This window comes from Triturus cristatus, chromosome 3_2, assembly GCF_964204655.1.
Source record: "Triturus cristatus chromosome 3_2, aTriCri1.1, whole genome shotgun sequence".
NCBI classification, from domain to species: Eukaryota; Metazoa; Chordata; class Amphibia; order Caudata; family Salamandridae; genus Triturus; species Triturus cristatus.
This window is the reverse complement of record NC_140584.1, coordinates 261501429-261528743: the sequence shown is the minus strand read 5'-3', so window position 1 is coordinate 261528743 and position 27315 is coordinate 261501429. Positions and strand designations below refer to the sequence as shown.

Genomic DNA, 27315 nt, shown 5'->3' with positions numbered 1-27315 from the left:
AACGGACTGTGGTGATCCGGACTTTAACTGCCAGTTGTCAAGGTAGGGAAAAACTGGCATTTCCATACTCCGAAGAAGTGCAACAACCACAGCCATCACTTACATGAACACAGAGTGGCACTGGTAAGGCTAAAGGGGAGCACAGCAAACTGAAAATGCTCCTGGCCCAGCATGAACCGCAAGTAGCATCTATGGGATTGCAGGACAGGTCCATGAAAGTAAGCGTCCTGCAGGTCCAAAGTCAGCATCCAGTCACCTGGATCCAGGGCAGACAGAGGCTTACTCAACTGGGTATCTTCAATATGTACTTTTGCAGGGAGGTATAAATAAGGTGGAGATTCAAAATAGTACAAATGCATCCATCCTTTTTTGGCACGATTATCATCCAGCCCCTATTTCTGAGGCCAGTACCTTCTCTTGGCCCCCCTGGCCAAAAGATCCCACACACCAACTGCACTACACTCATACACTGCAGTCCAACATAACTAGCACAAAACGTCCGGGTTGCGTAGTGCTCTGGCAACTTGAAGTTTATTCTTTAGTCCCAAGGCATCTGTGGTTCATCCTCAACTTGTTCTGCTTTGCCCAATGGTGGCTGTTGTACTGCAGGAATGCTTTTGTTCAGCCTTCTAAAGGACGTTAGACCTTTCTGATTGTATTACTTGGGGTCAAAGAGGCTATTGTGCAAGTACCATAATAGTGCCTTAGGGCTGTTGCTATCTGAAGGGCTTGACTGGACACCTTCTCATAAGGAATCCGCTTACTTGCAGTGCAAGTATGAGATCAGAAACTATCCAAGCACTCATTTCATGTAACTAACATCCTACTTAAACTTTACATTTACCATCATAGAAAGTTGATAAAGGTGAGCCAGTAAAAAATGATTGTGTTAGATCACAAATTCACAGATTCAAAGATCAGAGAAGGCCATGTCTGAAATATAGTTTTCAAATCTCATTTTGATCTATGGTGCACAAGCTTCGGGTATAAATGGGGTTGAAAATGTACACAGTACAGGCTCAAACTTCTCTATAGGAGTTTCTTCCTTCAATTAGGCTCAATCAATAATAACTGACTTCTGCTGGAATGAATTGTCAGAAATGCAGATTTTCAAGACTTACCGCTTTGTGCATAGGTTCTACAGTAGCTCTTTTAGTGGGTTGTCGAACATAAGTTTAGTGGCTACAGCTATTTATGACACATGTATAAGTCAATGGGGATTTTAAAGGGGGGAAAATCAACCATCTGGTTGACAGCTATATCAGGTTTGTTATGATATATAGCGCTCTGCTAAAGTCTCATTAAGGCTCTTGGTGAACGGCTGTAGAAATTAACTGCTTTGCACTCAACCACCTTGGTTTATAGAATAGGTCCAAAAATCCCATATGGAACAGCGTGAAAATGGGATAATTCACAAAGCCCCAGGTAATTCAGCTGCAGGTGTTGTGGTAGTCTGTATCCACAAATAAATTAAGATCCAGTCTCACATCAATACTACTGATGCTGAAATGGGGCAATCACACAGACAATTTAAAAAAAGATACAAAACTTAAAAGGGTGGAATCTCAAAATCAGCTGGTTCGGGTTGAGATTTTCTGTTGATGCAGAGTACACTAGTGCACCCAAAAGTTCAACAGTTGGGAAAGGGGAACTGGGATATAGAATTAGGGTTCGAGAGTGATTGCAACTGTGGGCAGCTATGTAATCATTCATTGTAATTCAAATAACGTTGGAATCTAATTGGTAGGTAGATACAAAGGGGACACTATCCCGATGTTTGCAGTGAGGAAGAAAACCTCAGTGTTTGCCTAGAGTTGCAAAAGAGGAAGTTATGAATTTTTACAGAGTGAAGGATGGTACCAAATTGGGGAACTACACATGCTCATCCCATTGGCACGCCTCAAATGCACTCTGTAGGTCCTCAAACCTCTGATCACACAGATAGGTATTGCGCAATTTGTGAATTGCAGAGTGGCAAGGTCTTCATGGCACTTTGGCAGGTCACTCCTTTGAGATGACTTCCAAGCTTATTTCAGTCAGCTAGGAGTTTGTTCGCTAGTCTGGGTCCTGCTGCTTTTTTTTGCCTGAAGCAGTATATCATTCTCACTCCCCACATTAGGTTGCAGCAAGGATTCCCCTGAATCGATTCAAATTCTGGGTCATCAAGGAATGACCAACAAAAAGGATTCTCCCTAAACATCTCTTGGGGGAGGCTGCAGTGTCAGTAAAAAAATCTGTAGCTAGATGGAGTTTCTACCAGATAGTTACTACCAAAAGGAAGTAACATCTGATAGAGATTTCTAGCCGTGGATTCCATACCTTAGAATAGATACCAAAGCAATACCTCCCCGGAAGTGGGTCTGTGAATTGGTTCAGACCATAAAGCTCACAAGGACTGAACTGGCAAAGTGCCCTTCAGGACAAGCCTGACTGCCAAAGCAGTAGTGTTTGGTGAATGTGTGCAAGAAAGCCCACAGCAGCCCGACAGATCTGCAGGACAGGGACTAATGAATTGGCCACAGCTTTGACTTTGGTTGAATGAGCCTGCAAGTCCTCAGAGCGTTGTTAATTGGCCAATGCCTAGTAGAGCTTAATGCAGAGTTTCAGCACTGCTTTCTGATTCTTCGTCCCAGTGACCCAACAAACAGCTGCTCATCCAATAGGTGTTCTTTGGCGAGATCAATGCAGAATGACATCTCACTTTCCGGGTCCAAGCGGTGGAGTCTCTCCTCCTCTTGGAAGGGTGAGGCAAAGCAAAGAGTTAAGGCAGCATGATACTTTAGACGACGTTGATAGGTGTCACCACCTTGTGCAAAAAGGAGGCTCAGGTGGGGATAATCAATTTGTCTGGGAAGAAGTTGGTATACAGAGGGTTAACAGAAAGTGCCTGCAGCTCACTGTTTCTACTAGCTGAGGTGATAGCCACCAAGAAGACTGTCCTGGTCATCAGCAATCTTAGGAGGCAACTATGCGTGGGTTCAAGGATGAATACATTCAGTTAAAACCAACTTGAGGTCCCACTGGGGCATAAAGAAAGCTTTGGGGGGAAACATATGTTAAATTCCTTTCAGAGAACATGTCACAACAGTTGACTTGAAGAGGGCAGTTAATCCTGCAACCACAAACAAGCATTGGCATAGCCAATAGGTCTTGCCTTTGGGACCTCATTAGTGTTTAGCCATGCAACAGTTGCTGTTGCACCAAGGATATTGTGCTGCATAACTAACTACTTATAAGATCCCAAAAACGAGACCTATTGGCTAAGCCAATGCTTGTTTGTTCGGGGCTTCATTGGAAATACTTGTGTCTGCTAGCTCCAGCGAAGCCAGATTTTAACATAAAAAGAGCTTCCTTTGAACTAAAGAGAACAGCATAGATACCTTTTAATCCATTTAATTTCCTAGATTGCCTGGTATGATACAAATATTCAATGTCTTTGATGCTTTACTCTTTTTTCACGAAACTGTACTTTTCCTAGAAGAATTTTCTGCACAGTGTCACATTCATTTAACACAGTGTACTTATTTAGAAAACATTGTACATTAGTGTTAAACTGAAGAGAACGGGCTGGCATACACTACAGGCCAGGGTGTTTGCTGTGCCAAAATGAAGGGGTGGGAGAGCACAGGTTTGAAGTGTGAGGGGCCTGGAGGAAAAGGGGGCGGGGGTGCTCAGGAAAGCCAGTGTCCTGCAGGTGAGAAGGGGCTGGCACACCCTGCCGGCCCGGGTGTTTGCTGTGGGGTGCGGAGAGATGGGATTGCACAGGCTCAGAGGGAAGATGAGGGACTGCTCTGGAAAGCAGTGCTGTGCAGGAGAGAGTGGGGCGGCGACCCTGCAGGCCTGGGTGTTTGTGATGTGGAGAGGTGGGAGAGCACAGATTTGAAGTGTGAGGGGCCTGGAGGAAAGAGGGTGGGGGGCTGCTCAGGAAAGCCGGTGCCCTGCAGGTGAGAATGGGCTGGCACATCCTGCAGGCCCGGGTGATTGATGTGGAGAAGCAGAGAGGTGGGATTGCACAGTCTTGGAGGGAAGGGGAGGGCCTGCTCTGGAAAGCATTGCTTTGCGGGCGAGAGTGGGCCAGCACCCCCTGCAGGCCCGGATGTTTGCCGAGGGAATGTGTACTAGGAACAACTGAGCTGGTCCGGCTGGGAGGGAGGTTCGGCGCTCACACAGCCAGGCTCTGCCGGGGAGGGCATGCACGGAAGGAATGCAGAGAGGTGCGGCCAGCAAATCGCACGTCGTCTTGCGTCAGGCGTGAGCTGCGCACCTGGTGGTGTTTAGGTCTCGCCTGACCCAGCGCATGCGCTGGTCTGGCGAGACTTATTGAGAGTGCTCCAAAAAGTGCTAACAGGCCAGCCTAGAGCTACAGTGCATGTGCGCGGGCGCGCGCTTTACCGTGATTACCTTCACTTTTGCGGCCGCTTTGATGTTTGATCGCGCTCGCGATCACTATCACTTTCGCGGCCGCTTGGCATAGCCAATAGGTCTCGCTTTTGGGACCTTATAAGTATTTAGTTATGCAACTGTTGCATGGCTAAACACTTATAAGGTCCCAAAGGCGAGACCTATTGGCTATGCCAATGCTTGTTTTATCTTGGCAGTCTGTCACTTGCAGTTTGCCTTTCCCATGATTAATCTGGGACTTTGAGCACCAGAATGCGGATAAACACGACAGGCAGGATGAGCAATAAATAGGCGTCACCCCCATTGCCTCTGATGAGGCCAGGCCAATAACAGGTAACTGTCACGTCGCTGCCTGCCAACCGAGCCTTAAGAAAGTTGGCAGGCTGGTTTTCACTCCTCCACGGCAGCGTTCCCCCCTGCCACCAGCTATGTGCGTGAAGTCACTACCAAGCTACAGATTCACCCCGATGCATATGGGTTGATGAACCCCCACAAGCCCCTCTGTGTGCAGCCGCCTTTGGGGTGCAGTCTCTGGGGGCACACCTGACGTAAACTGTTGGCACTTCACGGATTAACACGGTCAATGGGAGAGCTCAAGTCAGGAAGGGTGGAGACCAGTGTGCCCCCCTCTGCAGCCTGTGGCCGAGGGAGGAGGGGCTGGGCCATCCCTTCACCTAGTGACCCCCCCCCCCCCCCCCCATCACCAAGCCCATCACATGGGCAATCGCTGCCCGCCGGGGCATACACTTGCAGTGCCGTCTCAGGTTGAATCTTAACCCCGCCCCCCTTCCACGGCTGCGGTCTCTGTAAGTGCCCAGGAGTGGGTCCGCTTTGTCTTTAGTACCCTAGCGTAGGGCTAACGACCCCCAATTTACACTTTCATTGCTTAACGAGGCGTACGCTTTTCCAGAGTGACGGTGGAAGCATGTGTGTGCACGATTCTAGCTAAAACACACGCAGCACTTAAAACATTAACGCAAACAAGGTTATCCTTTTCAAAATGCGCCCAGCACATTTGATTACCTCGGAGGAAAAAAAACAACCGTTTCTAAACAAAGCGATCAGAGGCCCTCGTTTGTTTCCCAAATTGCCTTCCCGAGTGACATGTTAATTTTGATTCTCCCGTAACACGTGGAAAACTTAGAAGCGATTTATAAAAAAAAGTAAAACCAATTAAATCTAAACCGTTCACAATTTCACTGGGCTAAGCGCGGCAAACACGTCAAAGTTCTAATACAGACGTATATTTTCTATACAGCACACCAGAAAAGTGCTCCCAGAATAAAAGCATAGCTTGGACTTAAATGCTGCGCATTTGAATTTCTAATAGAGTACAATTAATTGCCTTTGATTTTACAGGACATCCCGGAGACCAGTGTTACCTTTGAAAGACAAACGCTGCCGGCTTCAAAGACAATCTGTGGCTTCCCTGGTATATCTTTAACTGTCAGGAAAACGTGGAGCTGCTCGTTATTTCATAATGGGGTAATGCTGAAATGTTTATAAATGCATACATTATTCTTTGTGTCAACTCACACATTCCCTAAAACGTTTACACCTTTGATTCAGAAATGAAATGTTTGCTTAAGAAATGAATATGAAATGGTGAGAAGGGAGATCGAGGGCGAGACAGGCAGTGGAAGAACAAGCGCGCGCGACCACGCTAATTACAAAAAGATGGCCCCTGCGCGCCGCTGCTCGCTCCCGCAAGGTGGATGCCATCACAAGCACGAGTGCTTGGAAAGAGCTGACCGATTTCTAAAGGTCTCATGCGCTGCTCTAGGCTTAACCTAAAAAGCAGAGCTGGCTGAAAGATACCCTTTAACTGTGCCCAGAGCAAGGAATAACTGGGCTAATGACAAAAACCGCAACACTTTGTACAAGGGTGCAGAAAGAGGTTCAACATGTTTATCAGTGCACCAAGCAATACACTTGTCCCAGTGGCAAGCATATATGCTCTTGGGGAGGAAAGTCTGGCTGCCAAGGTGACCTCACAGACTTTGGCAGGGACATCGTAGTTTCAACTGCTGCCGCTCAATCTCCATGCATTAAGTGCGCAGGTTCGGGTACAGAACCCTAACCTGTTGCTGCACCAGAAGGTCTTCCTAAATGGGCAGCCTGATCTGAGGACTGACGCTCATGCTCTGGAGTTCCGGATACCATACTCTGTGCCCAATCCAGAGACACATGGATGACTTGGGCCAGGTCTGTACTGACCTTCTTTATAACTTGGGGAAGAGTGTTATCGTCAGGAAGGCGTACAGGAGTCCTAAGCCCCACTCAAGACAAAATGTGTCTGAGCGAAAGCCGCCTTGAAAACTTGAACTCGCAGAAGTGCAGACATTAAGCATGCTTCGCTTTGGCAAATAACTGTAACCAAGGCTCTCCTGAGTCACGAAGAGACCACGCACAACCTCTGCATGTAGACGCTATTTGTGATCTGTGAGGTATCGATGGCTGAATTTGTCCGCCCTGGTGTTCAGAGACCCAGCCAGGTGTTGTACAACCATGAAAAAGTCTTGACGTTTCAGCCAAGTCCAGAGGAGAAGAGCCTCCTGGCACAAGGTCCACAACCACATCCCACCCTATTACTTGTAGTCCCACATGGCGTGGCATTGTCCGTAAACACCTGAATGAGCCTTCCTTTGCTTATTGTAGGAAGGCTTTCAATGTGAAGCAAATTCTCGGATATCCACTTCTCCTAGATTGCCGCCCAACCCCCAAGAGTGACACATCTGTCACCACTGTGAAATGTGGGTGGGGAAGGGAGAGGGGTCTGCTGCCAACCCAATCACTGTTTGTTAGCCACCACAGCAAGTATTTAGCAGTTCTATCTGATATCTGGACCAGGTCGGAGAGATTCACCTGGTGCTGAGCCCATTGGGACTTCAGGTTCCACTGCAGGGCCTGTATATATGCCAATGGCATGCTTCACCAACAGGATCCAGGAGACCTGAAATCCTAGTAGCCTCAATCAGTCACACCGATATCCAGGATACAGGCTGAAACATGGATGATATAGCCTGAATATACTGGACTTGCCAATCAGGGGGACAGGCATGGAAGTGTCCAGAATGGCTCAGACGAAAGGGGACGTCTTAGAGGATATAAGATGTGACTTCAGCACATTGATAACGAACCCCAGCAAATGCAGAAGGTAGTCTGAAGGTTGGTGATGCCTGCAACAGCGAGTAATCAGGGGAGGGGGGGGGGGGGGGGTGGACTGGACATCCCCCAAGAAGTCAGTTGACCTCAGCTAGGCGTGATGATGTAAAGCAATAGACTAAAAAAAAAAAAATTACTCTACACAGCGAATATGTGTCCAGTCCACAGTAGATCATGACATTTGCTGCATCCCAGCCATCGGCAATAGCCTAGGTCAGGATGACTCTGACCTCCCCAGAGATCATCGGCAGCACTTGCGCGAGCAATTCCCACACTGTGTGAGCGTACCTGCCCAAGAGACAAGCAGTGCTCACGGACCACAGTGCAATGCTAGTGGGAGCGAAAATCCTCTCAAGTTGTCCAGCTTCTTGAATTCCCTATCTGGTGGTGTGGTTGTGAATAGGCCAGGATTAATCTTTGGCATTGAGGCCTGCACGACCAGGCTCCCAGGTGTAGGGTGTTGGATGAGGGAAGCTGGATCACCAAGGTCGGTAAAGAATCTGATGCTAGATGGAGTCTTTTCCGGATAAGGTGTTACCAAAAGTAACTAACTTACTGTCCTATGCACAGGAGTACCTGTGCAAGGCTTGGCGCAGGACATCAGTGAGGGCCTTTTTTTTTTTTTTTTTTTAGGGGAGGAGAGGTTCAATGGGGGACAACCCGGACTGAAGCACCTCTGTCAAAAGACCACTTATATCCACCTCCGTCAAGAGGGCTTGACCGTCACCGAGGGGAGTGTAAGGTCTAAGACCTCAGCTACCCTCCTCACCACCATGGCAAAGGAAGCACTAACCTCTGTAGTCACACTAGGAGGCGAAACCAAATCATTGACTGGCGAGGTGTAAAGACCAATGGCATAAGGCAGTTCCTCATACCAGTTATACTCTGCCAGGAACTGATCAACGGGGTCAGGATAGCTATATCGATCGTCAGATCTGCCCCAAGTATATTCTTCAGTATTTTTTAAAAATTAGAATTTTTAAAAAGTGTTTAAATTAAAAAAAAAAAAAAGGCATGGTCTCCAACCTGGAGGACATTGGTTCGGGGTGCGCGCTGAAGTCAACAATTACAATGGGGTTGATGAGTGGTGCTGGTGGTGGTGGTGGTGCCAGGAAAGGCGCCACTGGACAAGACTTCAGTGAAGGCCATGAATGAGCAACCGGAGTCGGTCTGATCAGGGAACGGTTTCGAAGGGCCGACTGGCCGCATGGGCAAGTCAACAAGCGGGAACCCAGCCAGGGAACATGCTGCACCCATGGTAACTGAAGGCGCTCGTCAGTGGTAATTTTGCCCAAAGATGAGGTTTAGCCTCATTGAATTCCTTCAACTTGTGGGGGTCACTCCAGATCTGGGAAATTCTGGGAGGCAACTGGATAAATTAACAAATTGACCACAGCCGTGTGGAGGACAAGCACTTTTTTTGTGGAAGTACAAAACTTCTGCCCATTCAAAACATGTACTCCTAACTCCCAACATGTGGATGGAGCCAAAGCCCCTCTTCCTGATTATCATATAATTTGGTGACTGCTGCGCTGTCAAGCCACACCATTAAAAAGGCATACCTCAAGAAAAATTGTACGGCTGAAAATAAATCTCAAAATGACGAGAAAAGAATTCAATATACTTGTAAGCATTTGCTTTTCTGTTAATTTTCTTTGACTGACTTAGGGTTCAACTGGCTTATGTACTTTTAAGTTTTGAAGGTGCGCTTCCTAGTTTTTGGACAGACTGACCCTTAGCGTGAAAGCTGCTGAACAAGCGTCCCAGAGAGGCACAATTACCCCTTTAAAGGGTTAGCACATACACCCTTTCGGCAGGACAGCTAAAATTTACTGCAATAAACTTTTTTGCACAGCCAGTTTGCTAAAAGGGTTTGAGGGTATTAGAAGCACTTTTCAACAGCACTGAAGTTAGACATACTCCAGAGGCACTAAACTTTTCTAAATGCCTGGAATATACCTTCTCTCAAAAACAAATATGTCACAGTGGAATATACAAGCATGTATCAAAAAGACACAAAAACTCTTCTTTCAAGCCTCTGGAACGATTTAAATAAAAACACTAATGATGATTTATAACATTTTACTGAACTTAGAAGATTTATCAACATGTTGTATAGGTGCGCCTATGGTTGATGGCAGCGCAGAGCATTGAACAGACTTATCATTAAATTCTTCTAATACCACTACTTAAGTGCTCCCGCATCGCTTAGGAAACCTACCTCTAAGAATGAGATCGCCATTAAGGAACGCACTTTCTTATTCAGTAAGTGTCCATGTTACCAGTCTTCTCTTTCGACACACATACACACTTTTATCAACAGTCCATTTGTGCATGCATCAGCACAGAATTCAAGAGACCCACTAAGCATTAACTTTAGCATTTTGGAGGCCCTGCTACATTCTTTAACAGTTGAGAAGGCGGTTGTGAAACTGACACAGGCAGCAGTTATTTAATATACACAGTCTAACAATAATATCATTGTGTCACATTGTTTACCTCAAAGAAGGGAAAAGCATGCTTTTAAGTGTCGGTATGTTTTGAAACAAAACAGGACTTGAGAGCTATATGTAATGGCAAAACAGGATTGCTTTCTGTATAGAATTTGTGTAGGAGATAAAGAATTGGATATCACAAAAAAAGGTGCGATTAATGAATGCACTTTTCAGATGTAAAATGGACCCTCATGCATTGTTGCAAGGGAAGCACTTTCTTAGAGGCAGTATAATAGCTAGCCAATAGCATGTGGTAAGAGAAATACTACTTTACGGTGAGGCAATATGCGACTGAAAGAAGTGTCAAGCCAATAGCTTAATCTGACTAGCCAAACTACTCAGATTTTAAGAAGACCGACTCAAAGCACACTCTACGTAAATTGTGAAAAATAAGTTATTTAGGGAGTAGCACTCAAGTGAGAAACTAAAGAACATTCACTTACTTCTAATTCACTTTCCTGTGCTGAAGATGCTTCTGTTTTCTTCACCTTTCCTCTGTATTTCACTGGAAAAGATTTCTTAGACAGTTCATCCATCTCCTTGCTGGGTGCTGCGTCCGTTTGAGTCAAACACAGGGCAGAATCTGCTAACACAAACAAGACAAATGATTTCAACGGTTTGCATACAAAAGGTTTTAAAAATTCAACGTAAGGGCACTTTCTAAAGTTTACATGCATAAAGAAAAAGATGTATATTCTATTTCTACATCCAGCACTCCTGGCATATCTTTACTCATTCTTACCAGAAGCATAAAATCAGCATTTAATAAAGTGTTTTGGAACCTATTCAACCTTTAATTGAATGCCAAGAAAATGTTACAAGGCAAGCCTTCTTTTTTCCAGTTACTTTAACCTGCCTACTCCCTTTTTTGGTGCAAAAGAACTTCCTGTAGAAACAAATAGAATACTTACATTTCCTTGTAGTTATGGCACTCTTTTCAGTTGAGGTTCATTGTAAGAAAGTGGGTTACTGGCTGAAGGGGCGAAACCCTTCTCAAGCAGTAACCACAATTCATCTTGGCGTGAAGTCTCAAGCAAACCCTAATTAACCTGTGCTCAACCCTCGGGTAGCTTGGCACACAGCAGTAATGCTTAGCTAATAGGCAATGTGTTAATTATAATTATGCAACACTTCAAACAGTAACAGTGAAAATGCATAAAAAAATGGAGCCCACATCTGATAGATATTTTAAAAAATTAAAATAAGACCAAAACGACAAAAATTCAATCAGTAGAACAAAAGGTATACAATTTTGAGGATTTTAGTAAACCGCATCAAAAGAAGTAAAGCACCAACTGTGGATATCTGGCAGCACTGGCCCGGGACAAAGTCACAAGTTCAGGCAGAGTACAATGGAGCGTGGGGCGACTACAGGGACCCAGTTAGGCCAGCTGAACAAAGTACCTTTTATCCTGGTTTGCAGAGCGTTGTGAGGATCTGTGTCAAAGATGCATTGCTCAGCTTAAGCGATGTGGCAGTTTCAAGATGTCTAGCTACGCCACTGGGGAGGAGTCACACAGTTGGGGTGATGTGTTGGTTCTGAGGAGTTGTGATGCGGAATCCGGCATGGTCAGAGGCTGTCGTCCAAAAGAGATGTGAGGGCCTGCGCCGAGGATGCATCCAACCACAGCGCTTCCGAATGCGATGCTTGCAGCGATGCAGGTTTTTGTGTCGGGTCCAATTCACACAGCAGCGGAGATGTGCTGATTCTGCTCGCCACGAAGCAGAGGAGATGCATCAGTTCCATTGGATCTACAGACACTGAATGGCTAAGACAGGAAAACACCAACTTTCTAAAAAAGTGTCATATTCAAAATTTATTTAAAATCGGATTTCACCATAAGTTAAGATTTTAAATTGGGATTCCAGAGACACCAAACAAACTGATTACCTATTCCCAGTAGGAAATGACACTTATAAAAGGGAATAAGGTAACTCCAATGTTATCCTATGGGAGAGGTATACCTTGCATTAGTGAAAAACGAATGTAAGAGTTTTTCACTAGCAGGACATGTAAAACTTAAAAGCACGTGTCCTACTTTTTAAATAGATTGCATCCTGCCCTCTGGTCTGTCTAGGGCCTTTCATAGGGGTCACTTATCAATAAATCATTCAATCAAGGATTTGTAGAGAGCGGCAAATCACCTGTTAGGGTCTCAAGGCACTGGAGTAGCTAACTGCCTCATGATGATCTGTTTGTTCTAACAGCCAGGACTTTAATCCTTTCCTGAACTGCTGGAGCGACGAGGCAGTCTTGAGGTGCAGGGAGTTCGTTCCAAGCTTTGGTTGCCAAGTGTGAGAAGGAGCAGCCACCGCTGTTGCCTCGGCAGATCTAGGAGGTGTCTGCCAGGAAGAGGGAGGCGGATCGTAGGTGTCTGGTAAGTTGATGTTAGGTCAAGCGTTTGTTGATGTATGCTGGTCCTTCATTGTGCAGGGCTTTGTATGCGTGGGTCAACATCTTGAACTGGCATCTATTCTGGATCCAGAGCCAGTGTAGCTTCTTGAGGGAGGGTGGGATGTGGGTATGTTTCGGGAGGTCGAGGATGAGTCTGGCCTCCGAGTTTTGTGTTGTCTGTAGTCTCTTCAGGAGGCATGTGTTGATTCCTACTTAGAGTGTATTCCCGTAGTGCAGCCTGCTGGTGACGAGCGCCTGCGTGACTGTCCTTCTGGTGTTGACTGAGAGCCACCTGAAAGTCTTGCGGAGCATGCATAGGGTGTAGAAGCATACAGACAAGACTACTTGTTTCCAAGTTGATGTTGAGGTTACAGGCGTGGTCTGTTGGGGCAGAAAATGGGACAAGTTCAGCAGGCCACCAGACACATTTCCATGGAAAGGTGTTGTTCCCATAGATAAGGACTTTCGTCTTGTCCGTACTGAGCTTGAAACAGTTGCCCTTCATCCAGTCGGCGACTTTAATCATACATCAGTGGAGGTTGGCTCTGGTGGTGGAGTTATCCTTGGACGAGAGGATGAGCGGGGTGTCGTCAGCCTAGAAGATGGGATCTGATAGTGTTGGCTGGCGGGGGGGTCAAGGAGGTCATGTATGTGTTGAACAGGGTGGGGCTGAGGGACAATCCCGCAGATTATTTTCTGAGGATTCCGAGGTGTAAGGTGAGAGGCTGATTTTGTGGGTTCTTCTGGTGAGGTATGAGGCGATCCATTTGAAGGATTCTCCCTGGACTGCGAGGTGGTGGAGACTCTTGATCAAGATGCGGGTAGACTGTGTCATATTAAAAAGGAAGGTTTGGACCAGGCAAAAGCTTTATTTTGTCAGGTCGAAATGGCAGTCTAAACTGCGCACAGCCTGCAATAGCTGGCCTGAGACATGTTTAAAAGGTTACTTAACCCCTTCAGTGCCACGCCCTTTCCCCCTCCTGTGCCGGGCGTTTTATTAGTGGGTGGGGTTCATGACTAGATAGTCTCGTCATGGGCACAGCGCTACCGTGCTCCATGACGAGACTATCTCGTCATGGGCACTGAAGAGGTTAAGTGGGCGGCACAATCAGTGCTGCAGGACCACAGCAGACTTTAACTTACAGGCCCTGGGTTCATGTAGTACCTCTTTACTAGAGGCTTATAAGTAAAGTAAATATGCCAATTAGGGATGAAACAATGTTACCATGTTTTAATGAGGGAGCACAAGCACTTTAACACTGGTTAGCAGGAAGGCCAGCAAAAATGATCAGCAAACAAAATGAAGACAAAGGCAAACAGTTGAGGGAAAGACAACCCTAAGGTTGACCAATTTAACATTCATTATTTGGATTACGCATCTGAGTTTTCTACAAAGTTTCATAACCCAATGACACAGGTCTCCATCAAGGAGGATATTTCTGAAAGCAGATCCTTAGAAAACTCATTTGGCTAATTCAACATTAGATCGCCCAGGCCGCATCTCCCAGCGAGATCAGAAGAGACAGACCCCTGACAGAAGACCGCACTAACCCATACTATCCTCTTTATGGCCTGGCTTGACAGCGTCGCTGTTGCTATACAACTAGGTGATCATTGTTAGAGAGGGGCTTTGCCTCAGCCAGGAGTACATTTTGATTTAGCGAAAGTTGTGTGCTTAAACAAAAAAACTGCTTGCCCTCCGCACAGCTGTGATCATTTTATTTATCCAGCTGCCGAAGTTTACACTTTCAGGAGCACACACATGGCATTGGAATGCTATTTAAGTGTCTTAGATAACTAGATAATTCATGGTGTTTTATCCGGCAGCAGCACAGATGTGAGAAACGTAGTAATTAACCTACATAGATTTTTAAAAAAAATCTTTTAATCACAAGTAAAGCAAACAACAAGAAAAGTGACAGTCCTCAATTCACACAATGCATCAAGACACATTTAGACAAATTCGGAACCCCTTCAGCCTCCAAAGCCCCTCAATCCTCCGACCACCAACCCAGCAAATCACAAGGCAAAATTTGTGTCTGTGGCTCCAGATCTCCAGGATTAAAACCAGTTACGTCAATGGGGGCATAAACGCCACCAACTCTGTAATTGTTTCACTTCCTCCATATCTTGGCCTATTTCTGGGGACAGCCCCTGCTTTCGTGCACCACTCTTTCCTCAATCATGCACCAGTCCATGTCCTGTTTCCACCTGTTCAGCTGTGGAACTAGATCCGCTCTCCACATACGTGCAATATTGAGTTTGGTCACCATCAGTCCATGTGTCATCCAGATCTGATCCATACAAGCAAGGTCAGTCGCCTCTCAAACAATCAGGAGACACCATTCCACGGAGGCCTCCATGTGCCCCCTGCATACATGATTTAGACAGGAACAGACCATCCCTCAGTGTTGAAGTACCTGGCAGTTCCATAACCGCATAATAGCATCTGTGCAGTTTTTTTCAACTGGACAAGACAAAACCTAGATCTTATGGCAACCTCACAGGGATCACTCGTCGCCCTCCAGGCCCCCCAGATCTCGCTCCCACTGCTCCTGCAACTGAATAATGGTGTCAGGTTAATTATTAATAAGTTTAAGGTAGGTAAGGGAGATTGCTTTTTTAGGTATCTGCTCGTCCAGGAGTCAGTCCTTGAGTGGGGAAGATTCATGGGGGTCCTCACCCTTCTGCAGTGTGTGCCATATTTGCAAATAACAATGTGTTAGTGGGGGCCAGTTGATATTAGTTTCGTAAATCTGTGAACAGGATCACTCCTTCCTTTGTTCATAGGTCCCCCCCCCCACCCCTCCCCCAAACTAAGAGAGGCCAGTCAAGTGTCATTTATCAAAGCCTTGTTGTTTACCCAATAACCCCAATTGTGAAGTATCCCACAGGGCCGTGGCTTGTATGATTTTACCACGCCAGCCTAGTGTATGCACTGTGGTATGCCAGAGGGGGAGCATAACCGCAGTTGAAGTAGGGAAGGTCGTGGGACACACTCCTCCACAGAGGGCCCGCAGATGGCCTCCCGGCTGCATGGCCATCTTATCCAGCCTGTAGGCCAGTTCCTCTCGGGGGAGGTGAACCCACTGGTTAGAGGTGACAAGCTGTGCCACCCAGTAATATCTCTATGTCGTCAAAAGCAATTCCCCGTCATAACAGCTACTGGTCAACTTCTTAATGGTTATAGGCGCAGGACCACCATCCCAAAGTAGTGTACGAGTCTCACTTTCAATCTCCTGGAAATAAGATGTCGGGACTGGATAGGGCATATTCTGCAACGCATACAGGAACCAGGGTAGGGCAATCTTGAACAGGGCGGCCCTTCCAAGAAGCAAGAGAGGAAGGTCTCTCCAATGTTGGACGTCCCTTCACAAACGTGCCAGTGATGGCTTCAGGTTCCGAGCGTAAAAGACGCCCGGGTCTCTGGTGACATAGATCCCCAAGTACCAGAATCAATCTGTGGCAAAAGGGACCGCACAGTCACTGGGCAGCCTTAGTACCCATCCGTGAAGGAGATTGAGTTGGGACTTATTTAAATTAACGGTGTAACCCAAATATAGACAAAACAAAGTAAGTATATTCATTAGTCTGTCAAGTGGAAAGTCTGGATCTGCCACATAAAGCAATATGCCATCTGCGTAAAGGGAGATTCTATTCTCCCAGTCTTCCATCGAGGTCAGTCCTTTACCCAGGGGGTCACTTCTGATCCAGGAAGATAGCGGCACCAGGGGAAAAATGAAAGGGGAAAATGGGCAGCCCTGTGGTGTACCACACCGAAGACGGAATGCCGCATACACACCCCCGTTAATCAAAACCTGGGCAAGGGGTTTAACGTAGAGGAGACCTACCCAGGCCATGAACCGTGTGCCGAAGTCCATTCTGTCTAGAACCTCAAACAGAGGGCCATTCAACGGTGTCAAGAGCCATTTGCGTATCAAGCAAGAGGAAAAGGGCATCTTCCCGAATTTTGTCTGCACAGCCTGGGATCCCATGCAGTCGCAGCAAGTTAAGAGAGGTGTTACTCCCTGGCATGAAACCAGATTGGTGTGGGTGAATCAATGACTGGATCACCTGAACCAACCAGGCCAGTAATTCACTCTGAAATGCCGTCTTTTGCCTGCCTTTTTATGGGCTGCTTTGAGGTGACGCATATCTGGGGCCCATCGGGAGCAAAGTGGCAGGACTTTATTGTCTATTATGGACGTTCTATTGATCACTGCCTTCTTATTTGGACTGGCAGCTGTGAGAACCTGCAGAAATATTTTGAGTATATGAACAGTAATGCGTTTAATATGGCTTTTACAATGGCACAGAGAAAGGATCCATTTGTCTTCCTTGATTTGGAGTTGTACATTGATCAAGGAAAGATTAAAAGCAGGATGTATGAATGAAATGAAATGAAAATGGCAGTTATAAAGCGCATGGCTATCCTAAGGCCTCCCAGCGCTAAGAACCAGGTCTAGTCAGTGAGCACTTTAGATGGTTGGGAACAAGAACGTCTAACTGTTCGGGCTGGACTGTTCCCATTGGGCACAGGGTCAAGACTGATTTGCATATGGCTGGATCCAAACTGGAATGACCTGGTGAGCAAAAAAACGATGGATTTAGGCCCAGATCTCTGAACTGGGGTGAATGTATGACATTGTTCTGCATTCTGTCCATCAATAGTTCTTTTTGCATTTGTCACCCCGAGTGGGACGGGTATGCTCAGACGTGAGTCCTGTGCTCTCCATGCCACTGGAATCAAGCTATCCTGGCTGAAGAGGGGTGAAACCCCGAAACCGGTCCTAGAATGCTTGTTTCCAGTCCAGGGAGGACCTGACCTGGCTGTTCGGGCTGGACTGTTCCCATTGGGCACAGGGTCAAGACTGATTTGCATATGGCTGGGTCCAAACTGGAATGACATGGTGAGCAAAAAAACGATGGATTATGGCCCAGATCTCTGTACTGGGGTGAATGTATGACATTGTTCAGCATTCTGTCCATCGATAGTTCTTTTTACATTCGTCTTTAACTGTCTGCGGAAACTAGGTGGTTTTCTTCCATACGAATGCGGTCTGGAAGAGCATTCCACCTCTTGGAGGCAATATAGGAGAAATGTCGACCCCCACCTCTGGCCTTGTGAATTCTAGGTACTGTGGCCATCCATTTGTTTTCTGAGCGAAGAGCTCTGCTGGGATGGTAAGGGGAGATGATAGACTGTAGAATTGGTGGGGCTTTGGAAGCCATAATCTTGTGGGTAATGCAGAGGGATTTGAACTGGATCCTCTCTGCAATTGGCAGCCAAAGTAGATAAGCTATAAATGCTCACGCCGATTCTCTGTGGGGTTATGTAGAAGCAGTCTAGCTGCACAATTCTGAACCGTCTGAAGTCTTTTTATAGGGATCGCGGAGAGCATTTGCATTTTCCAGGCGAGAAAGAATTAAAGCTTGGACCAGCAATTTCTTTGCACTAAAGAGGAGTAAGGGTAGGACTTTCCTTACCACCCTAAGTAGTCCGTAGCAGCAACTCGCTACCTTCTGGGCTTGTACCTTCATGTCAAACTTGTGATCCAGCCAGACGCCCAAACTTTTTATTTGTTCTTTGGGCGGTGGTATGTTGCCCAGGCATTTAGGCCATAGGGGGGTGACACCTACTGGAGACGGTTTCCCCAGAAACATCAAGTCTGTTTTTGCTCCATTTAGTTGTAAAAAGGAGCACTCTATCTACGCCGATACTTTTTCCAGATAATTCGATAGGTTGTTTGGCTTGGTTCCAGGTTGATTAAGGGAAACTATCAGTTGGGTATTGTGTGCGTATGTAACAATTTGTATGCCAAAGGGTTCAACAATTTTGGCCAAAGGGATCTTATAAATGTTGAAAAGAGTGGGGCTAAGTGATGAGCCCTGCGGCACCCCACACCTCAATGGCATACTCTTGGAGATGGAGTTGTCCTCTAAGACCTGGAATGAGCGGAGATCAAAAAAGACTCCAGCCACATTAGCGCAGTTCCCGATACTCCCGCCTCTCTGGTCCTGGAGCTCAGCAGTTGATGGTTCACGGTATCGAGAGCAGAACTCAGATCTAAGAGGACGATTGCTGCCGAGCCTCCGCAGTCTAAGATTTTTCTAGTTTCCTCAACGACTGCAATCAGAGCGGTCTCTGTGCCCTGATGGGATCTAAATCCTGTTTGAGTTGGAGGAAAACAGTAATTTTTCTCCAAAAAGATGGATAAAGTGGAGTTGACATGTTTTTCTGCAATTTTTGAGATCCCTGGCAGCAATGAAATAGGGCGATAGTTGGAGAACACTGTAGGGTCCGCCCCTACTTTTTTGAGTAGAGCTCTCACCATGGCTTGTTTCCATGACGAGGGGACAATCTCTGTACCCAAAGACATATTAATGAGTTTTAAAATAGTGGCAGCTGTTTGGAAAACTTGGTATAAAGCAGTAGGAGGGGCCATGTCCCTGGGAAGTTAAGAGATTTAATATGCAGAGGCGGAAAGATCTCCAATCTAGTCACAGGTGGATCTCCCCTGTTTTCCAGTGGAGGGTCATTTGGAAGGATAGTGGCAGAAGGAAATGCTAAATAGATAGAATCTTTGTATGAAAGAACTCCGCTATATCATTGCAGAATCCTATAATATCAACCGTAGGTAAGGCTGGCGATAGAGGGGTGGTTAGTGCTTTAAAAATCTTAAAAATTTCCCGCGGAGCATTAGATGCTGAGGAGATTTTAGTTGCGTAATATTTAGATTGTGCTTTGCTAATTTATTATTTATACATTTTTATGGCTCCCCTGTAGACAAACTTCTTCTCATCTGAGAAATCTTTCCTCCACTGTCTCTCTGCTTGTTTGCACTTTAATTTCAGTTCTCTGAGACCAGGAGTATACCATGCTATACTCTTGTGGCCCTTTTTGTTGAGTCTCAACTTTGTAGGGGCCACCAAGTCCAAGGAGGCTTCAATCCATTCATTAAATTCATGATTCGCTGATTCTGGGTCACCTTCTAATAATGGGCGAGTATTATTAAGGGTAGCTGCCCATGACTCAGTAGAAATCTTGGACCAATTCTGGCTGAGTTTCTTGACTGGACCCGTCGGAGGGTCCCTGCTCTGTGCAGACCAAGAAAAAGATATAAAATAGTGGTCACTCCAAGGTAAAGGGGTGGGGTTAGCCACTAGTAAATTAGTGTTAGTGAAAATAGGGTCAAGAAGGTGACCTTTAAGATGGGTTGACCCATTCACTTTCAGTTTAAGGGACAACGCCCCTAAGCTATCAACAAGTTCCTCCGCATTAGTTGAGGAAACCTCATCAAAATGAATGTATAGAAAGGCTACTGCCTGCAATGCACTCTTGCATGCAAAGAGTTCACATCCTAAGAGCCAGATTAATGCTATCCCATTTGGTGAAATGCTCAGAGCACATAGGAACTGCAGTAATGACATGGAGTTTGTACTGAATGGTGAAGATATTGTATGTTTCCTAGCTACAGGGTATAATAAAGACATTGTCCTGAGGGCCAAAAAAAGATCATAAAGGTTACAATGGACTGATACCCTCCAGGACTTTATAACATACGGAAACGTCATTTGCATTTATTAACAGCAAATACTGCAATCCTATGTACTGGGACACCCAAGTATCACAAATAGAAGGGGCAAAACCATAAGGAATCTGGTTAGTTCTAGTTACCCTAAAGTACATATGCCTAGGAATACTTGGCTAAACAAACTGAATGAGGGGTTGTTCTCCTGTAGTAATTGAAGTATGTGTAAAATGGTGGTTAATCGAATGAAAGAATTTGAGTACAATGGATGCCGTAGGTTTCCGATAAGCACGCATACTGATTGCATAACTAAATATGTTGTTTATGTGATTCTATGCAAATTTGAAAAAATGTATGTTGGCAGTACAATACGCCCGCTTAAGGAACGCATTGCAGAACATTTTCGGCCTCTTAAAAATTTGGATCAGATACCCAATTTGAAGCCATGGAAAAGAATGTGTTATGCAAAACAAACAACTTGGTTTTAAGTTTCATGGTATAGATTCTGTGATATCTGATGTAAGGGGAGGCAACGAGGAACTCAAGCTGAGAATGTGAGTGAGGCCCGTTGGATTATTAAATCACGTGCTGTTAACATGGGCCTCAACATGGATGGTGAACTTCAATATTTCTTGGGCAGCTAAGGTGCAACCTTACCACAACAACTCCCCCCTCTTACACACCTCACTTCCACTCAAAGTAATGAATACTCTCTGACCCCTGCCTACACATATTACTAACAAATTCTATTACTGGTGTCAAGGTAAATATTCTTCCGTTTCCGAATATCACTGTGATCATATATACACATGGATAGCCTGAAGTGGAACAACGTGGAGATAATTACTCAAAAACTATTTCACATACTCTGCTTTCTGCGAAACACGGTATACTTGTATGATGCCTCAGCGTAGCCTTCCATTCTAGACAGGTGACCGGACATTTATCACTTATGACCCCCTTTTTTTCCTTCATTTTCTTCTGAATTTAAAATCTAGTGGTATTACTAAAATGTACTGAATACAGGGTGTCCTATCGTACTTCAAGATGGCGCCTACACTTTTTTGCAGGATACGGATAAATACAAATAGACACAGCATGCAGTTTATACACTGATACCATATTAAGGGATGTTTTCTTTTTGTTGTGACGGATATAAAGAATATTAATTTCCTAAATAGGAGTTTAAATGAATTAAGTCACGCATGTTTTAGACTCTGGCTGGTTAACTTTAAATAACGATGATACTGGGGTCAGAAGTACAAGATGGCGGTCACGATCACGGAGACTGGTTAGCCCGTTCTCCTGAACAGGCGGGCATTCAAACACTTCCTGCATATTTTGGACGGTAGGATTTGACAAATAATAATTTCTCACACAGGAGTCTAACTGCAATTATTCATGCATGCTTTAGACGGACACGATCGCAGAGACTGGTTAGTCCGTTCTCCTGTATTTTAGGACAGCAGGATTTGATGCGTGCGCAAAACATTGATACTTTTTCCTGGAGTACTCTGTCTGACAAAAGGTGAGATATTGCTTATCTCCGGAGCTATATGTAACAAGGAATGGTTCCTGTTAATTATGTACTTTATAACTAAGTGATCCTGATTTCAGACAGTCTTTCTACTGTTTGTCTACCTTACTATGAACGCGATACTTTGTGTCACACTATGCTCGTGACGTGATTAAAAATCCTAACTCTTCGTTGTTAGTCTTTCAGTTTACTCTCTGGTATGAGTGGTCACGGAATTGATCGGTAATTTAAAGCTTGGGTAATTGTAAACTTATGTGACCTCGCACTTGTGCGAATATACTTTATATAGAAAATTCTTTGTGTTTCGTGCTACCTGGCATCCTGTATTGTTTCTTGAGATTAGGTGCTATGGTATTGACCGGCAGTTAAATATTAGAGCGAGAAACATATGACCTTAAACTTACGTCCGTTTCTACGATGTTCCGTGCTGTGCCATACTTTGTAATGGGAAGTATTAATAGGCTCTATGTGATTTACAATCTGGTTGATATTACGATTTTCATCTATTTCAGATTCTCAAATATATTAACTATTGGTGAGGACCTAACGGGAGATATAGGTATGATGTTCTGAGACTAGTTAGCTCTTAATGAATTTATAACTTATTATTTTGTTACTTGAATAATGGTTTGCTTTTATGATAAGGTATTGGAGGGACACACAGACCTTATGAGAATACTGACATTCTCCTAATTCGTTTTTGGGGAGTTTATTTGCACATATGCACTATTGTGGTGGTGGATTCTGTTCTTACAATTCTAGTCTTACATCACAATTTGTGATCTTTTCACCTATGATGGCATGGATAATTTTTGGACAAAATTATAATTTGCTTCTATTGTAGCTCAGCTTAGTTGCTTTAGTTTCTTTTCCTACACCTCCCCCCCTCCTTTTCTTTTCTTTCTATTAGTACCTGAGACCACGGTGGTTTTCTTTTTGGGTACTTTGACTCTTAATATCAGACCAACTATGGGGAACTTCGGTGCCATAGATAGCTATGGGTTCCATTAGTTCTTGTTGTAGCCCTGAGGAAGTTGGTGGGTGATGACCTAAAGATTAAACACGTGTTGGCTACATTGTTCATCTGGATGTGATTGTACCCACTGTATGTTTTGATGTATTATTGGATGCAACTTTGCCGAAACAAGGAATTGGACATTTGGAATTAAAAGAAGTTTCAACAACTATATATTTACGGACTCTTGAACTTTGTTGGATATGCTCAGGATAAAGACTGTCATTCAGGCCAGTAATTCAGTCAGGATTTTAACCTCTGCAGTAAAAACACAGCCAAGTAGGTGGTAATAAGGGAAAGTCATTCTGCGGCTTGCCCTTTGTAGGTATGCCATTCAGCCCACCACCTTACCAGGATTCAGGTCATGGATGGCTTGCGTCATCTTTCATGAGGTCCTGTTCCAGGATTGTCTTGCCCTCTCGAGAAAGCTTTGGAAGTGGAATGTTCGCTAATAATTCACCAGACTCCTCTGCTGTGGCAACGAAGGTCAGGGAATAGAAATCTGTGTGGTATGACGCAAAAGCATTCGCCACGCCGTGTCCCACCCGTTCCCATGCATCATTTAAGAATTCTAGTACCCATTAGTTTGCCAGGCCCCTCTTGTTAAGCCAGGCCAGGAGCTTTCCGGTCCTATTCCCCCACCCCCCCCTCATAGAGGCAGTGCTGAGTGGCACAGTGGAGGGCTTTAGCGGCCTCTCTGGCAGCACCTCGATATTCCTTCCGTTTAAGGGACAAATTGTGTTGCACATCACCCTGTTCTGAGCCTGGGATTCCAGCTCCTGAATCCGTCGTTCAAGTATCTCTAAATGGGCCTTTGTATTCTTTTTATGTCCCGCTATCGAGAGGCCCGATATCGAGGGACTGTTTAATATCCTCCCACAAAGCCTGCGCCTAGTGACCGAGCCCATATTTTCGCCAAAGCACTGCTCAGTGGCTTTCTGGAGGCCTGCAGAGATATGAGGCCCCTTCAAGAACCATGAATTAAGGGCCATCTGACAGTGTCCACATCAGCCTGGTAGTCTGTAGACTGCCAAGACTAGGGAATGATCTGAGATCCCTCTGGTCAAATGGCAAACCTCTCTGAAATGCGAGATTTGATGGGACAAGGTATACAGTCAATGAGCAAGAGACTACAATGGGCCCGCCCCCTGAGTGATATGTGAAGTATTGCGTAGGAGGATTGTATGCTCGCCATGTATCTACAACACCCAGGGCCATCAAGAGGTCAGCCTACAATAATATTCTACAGGTGTTTGCTTCCACACAAATACATATTGAATATGCTACTTACCAGTATGCATCTGTTCTTGGCATGTAGGGCTGCTGACATTCATATCTGTGCATAGATCGCCGCCTAGTGTTGGGTCCGGATGTTTGCACGTTGTTGTCCTGGAAGAGTCTTCGAAGTATCCTGAGATAGGTGACTCCTCCCCTGGACCACAGTGCGCATGGGCATCCTCTCCATCCTCAGATTGTTTTTCGCCATTGTGGCAGTGATGGAGTAGATACAGAAAGTGATGACCATGCTATACAGTAATTCTGAGAGCTGCAGCTGCTACAGGCGCCGGGGAGGAGGGTGGGCGATATGAATGTCAGCAGCCCTACATGCCAAGAACAGATGCATACTGGTAAGTAGCATATTCAGTTCGAGGCATGTGGGCTGCTGAATTCATATCTGTGCATAGAATACATAGCAGTACCTCCTATTAGCGGCGGCCACCAGTGCCAGCTGCAGCGGTCTGAAAAAGAGTTTTGAGAACAGCCTGTCCTACAGCTGCCTGCTGTTTTGAGTGTACATCTACACAGTAGTGTTTGGTAAATGTATGTATAGTGGACCATGTGGCTGCTCTACATATATCCTGTAAAGGAATGTTTCCCAGGAAAGCCATGGACGCCCCTAACTTACGTGTTGAGTGGGCTCGTGGGGGAATCGTTAATGTGCGTTTAGCCTTTTGATAGCAAATTTGAATACATTTAACGATCCATCTGGCTATACCTGCTTTGGAGATGGCGTTGCCTTTGTGTTGTGGAGAAAAGGCAACGAAAAGTTGTTTTGTCTTCCTAAAGTCTTTAGTTCTGTCTATATAGTACATGAGGGCTCTTTTGACATCTAGTGTATGGAGCATTCTTTCAGCGACATTTTGTGGATTCTGAAAGAAAACAGGCAGTTCAATAGTTTGATTCATGTGGAACTGCGATATTACTTTAGGCATGAATTTGGGGTTAGTACGTAGTACGACCCTGTTCGTATGAACTTGTATGAATGGCTCTTGAATGGTTAGTGCCTGGAGTTCACTAACTCTTCTTAACGAAGTGATTGCCACTAGGAAAGCTACTTTCCAGGTGAGGAATTGAATCTCACATGAGTGGAGAGGTTCGAAGGGTGGACCCATCAGTCGGGTGAGGACCAAGTTGAGGTTCCATACCGGTGCTGGTGGGTGTCTTGGGGGAATTATTCGTTTAAGTCCCTCCAAGAAAGCTTTGATGGCAGGCACTCTGAATAAAGAGAGGTGCTGCCTGTTCTGGAGATAGGCTGCTATTGCGGTCAAATGGATACGTATTGAGGTGTATGCCAGATTGCATCGGTATAGGTGTAAGAGGTAACAGATTATGTTTTGAATGGATGCGTCTAGCGGGTTAGTGTCATTGTTGTTGCAATAAATGACAAACCTCTTCCATTTAGCTGCATAGCAGGCTCTGGTAGTGGGTCTCCTGGCCTCCTTAATGATCTCCATACAGTCAGGTGGCAGGTTTAGGTAGCCAAACTCTAAGACTTCAGGAGCCAGATTGCCAGGTTCAGCTGTTGCGGATCTGGGTGCTGAATTTCGCCATGGTTCTGCGTTAAGAGTGCAGGTTTGATCCGCAGCCTTTGATGCGGCACCACGGAAAGTTCTAGAAAGGTAGTGTACCATGGCTGGCGCGCCCATGTGGGAGCAACTAGGATGAGTGTCAGTGAGTGCTGTCGCAGTTTGCGTGCCACCAGCGGTACTAATGGTGCTGGGGGAAAAGCGTACGCAAATCTGCCGGACCAGTTCATCCATATCGCATTGCCCTGCGACTGTGGATGTGGGAACCTGGCGGCAAAGCTTTGGCATTTTGCGTTTTCGTTTGTGGCGAATAGGTCTATCTCTGGATTACCCCACTGTTGGAAGTACGGTTGGAGTACGGACGGGTGTAGCTCCCACTCGTGCATCTGGTGGCTGTGTCTGCTGAGCAGATCCGCCATCTGGTTGTCCTTGCCGGGGAGGTGTTCCGCCATGAGGAATATGTTCCTCTGAATGGCCCACTTCCACATGCTCTGAGCCAGATGAGACAACTGTGGAGAGTGTGTTCCTCCCTGCTTCTGTATGTAGTACATGGCAGTCATGTTGTCCGTCCGGATCAACACGACTTTGTTGCACAAGTGTACTTTGAATGCCTTCATTGCCAGGAAGATTGCCATCAGTTCCAGAAGGTTGATGTGCATCTTCTTTTGTTGTATTGTCCATAGTCCCTGCACTGTGTAATGGAGTACATGAGCTCCCCATCCCTGGGGAGACGCGTCCGCCGTCAGTATTATTTGTGGAACAGGCTCTTGGAACGGTCGACCCTTGCAAAGGTTTTGTGGATTCCACCAATGCAGAGAGTTGTATGCCCGACCGCTCACCAACACTAGGTCTTTTATTTGCCCGTGAGCCTGATTCCATTGACGTGCCAAGCACTCCTGAAGCGGGCGCATATGTAGTCTCGCGTGTGGGACTATGAAAATGCAGGAGGCCATCATGCCTATCAACTGCATGAACACTCGCGCAGGAAGGGAGTGTTGAGGTTTGAACTTTGAGATCAGCATTTGCATGCTGTTGATCCTCACTAAATTTGGCTGAGCTGTGGCTGCCAGAGTGTCTATGGTCGCACCCAGGTACTGTTGTACGTGTGCGGGTTGGAGATGCGATTTTGGGTAATTTAGTGAGAATCCCAGACTGTGAAGAAGGTGAATGGTGAGGGACATGTGGCTGGCACATTGCTGGGCTGACTTTGCCTGAACAAGCCAGTCGTCCAGGTAAGGGTAGACGTGAATGTGTTGTCTCCGTAGATGTGCAGCCACTGTAGCTAGGCACTTGGTGAAAACTCTGGGTGCTGTTGTCACACCGAAGGGGAGGACTTTGAATTGGTAGTGCTGCCCCTGAATAGTGAACCTGAGATATTTCCTGTGTGACGGGTGTATGGGTATGTGGAAGTACGCATCTTTGAAATCTAGTGTGGCTAGGAAGTCTCCCTGGCTGAGCAGCGGGAGAACCTGTTGTAGGGTGAGCATATGGAAATGCTCTGAGAGAATGTAGTGGTTGAGGGGTCTCAGGTCTAGTATAGGTCTGAGCGACCCGTCCTTTTTTGGGATGAGGAAGTACAGAGAGTACACTCCTGTCCCCTGCTGGTTGAAGGGCACGACCTCTATTGCACCTTTTTGCAGCATACTTAGCACTTCCTGCTGCAATAATGCTAAGTGCTCTGCGGACATAGGACGGTGCTGTGGGTGGAGTGGAGGTTAATTCGAGACAGTAACCGTGCTGGATAATATCCCTGACCCACCTGTCCGTGGTGATGGTATTCCACGTGGACAGGAACCACTGGAGTCTCCCCCCGACAGGTGTTATGTGGTCGGGGGGGAAGGGAGAGGGCGTCACTGTTTGTTCTTGGGTGAGGACCTGGTGTTGCCGTAACCGCGTCCTCTGCCCTTGGTGCTGGAGCCACGATATCCACCTCTGTTTTTATCGTAGGTACTCTGTGTGCCCCCTTTA

At 45.8% G+C, this 27315-nt stretch overlaps 1 protein-coding gene across 10 annotated transcripts in view; it reads right to left on the bottom strand.

Moving 5' to 3' along the window:
• Nucleotides 1–27315, bottom strand: part of EYA3 (EYA transcriptional coactivator and phosphatase 3) — a 970709-nt gene that overhangs the window by 392750 nt on the left and 550644 nt on the right. For 6 of the 10 annotated variants that reach the window (XM_085647577.1, XM_085647583.1, XM_085647580.1 and 3 more), the window contains one exon: nucleotides 10505–10647. In XM_085647577.1, coding sequence (XP_085503703.1) covers nucleotides 10505–10647 — 143 coding nt within the window. The remainder of the gene's footprint in view (nucleotides 1–10504; nucleotides 10648–27315) is intronic. The other 4 variants (XM_085647584.1, XM_085647578.1, XM_085647581.1 and 1 more) reach the window with 1 other exon arrangement.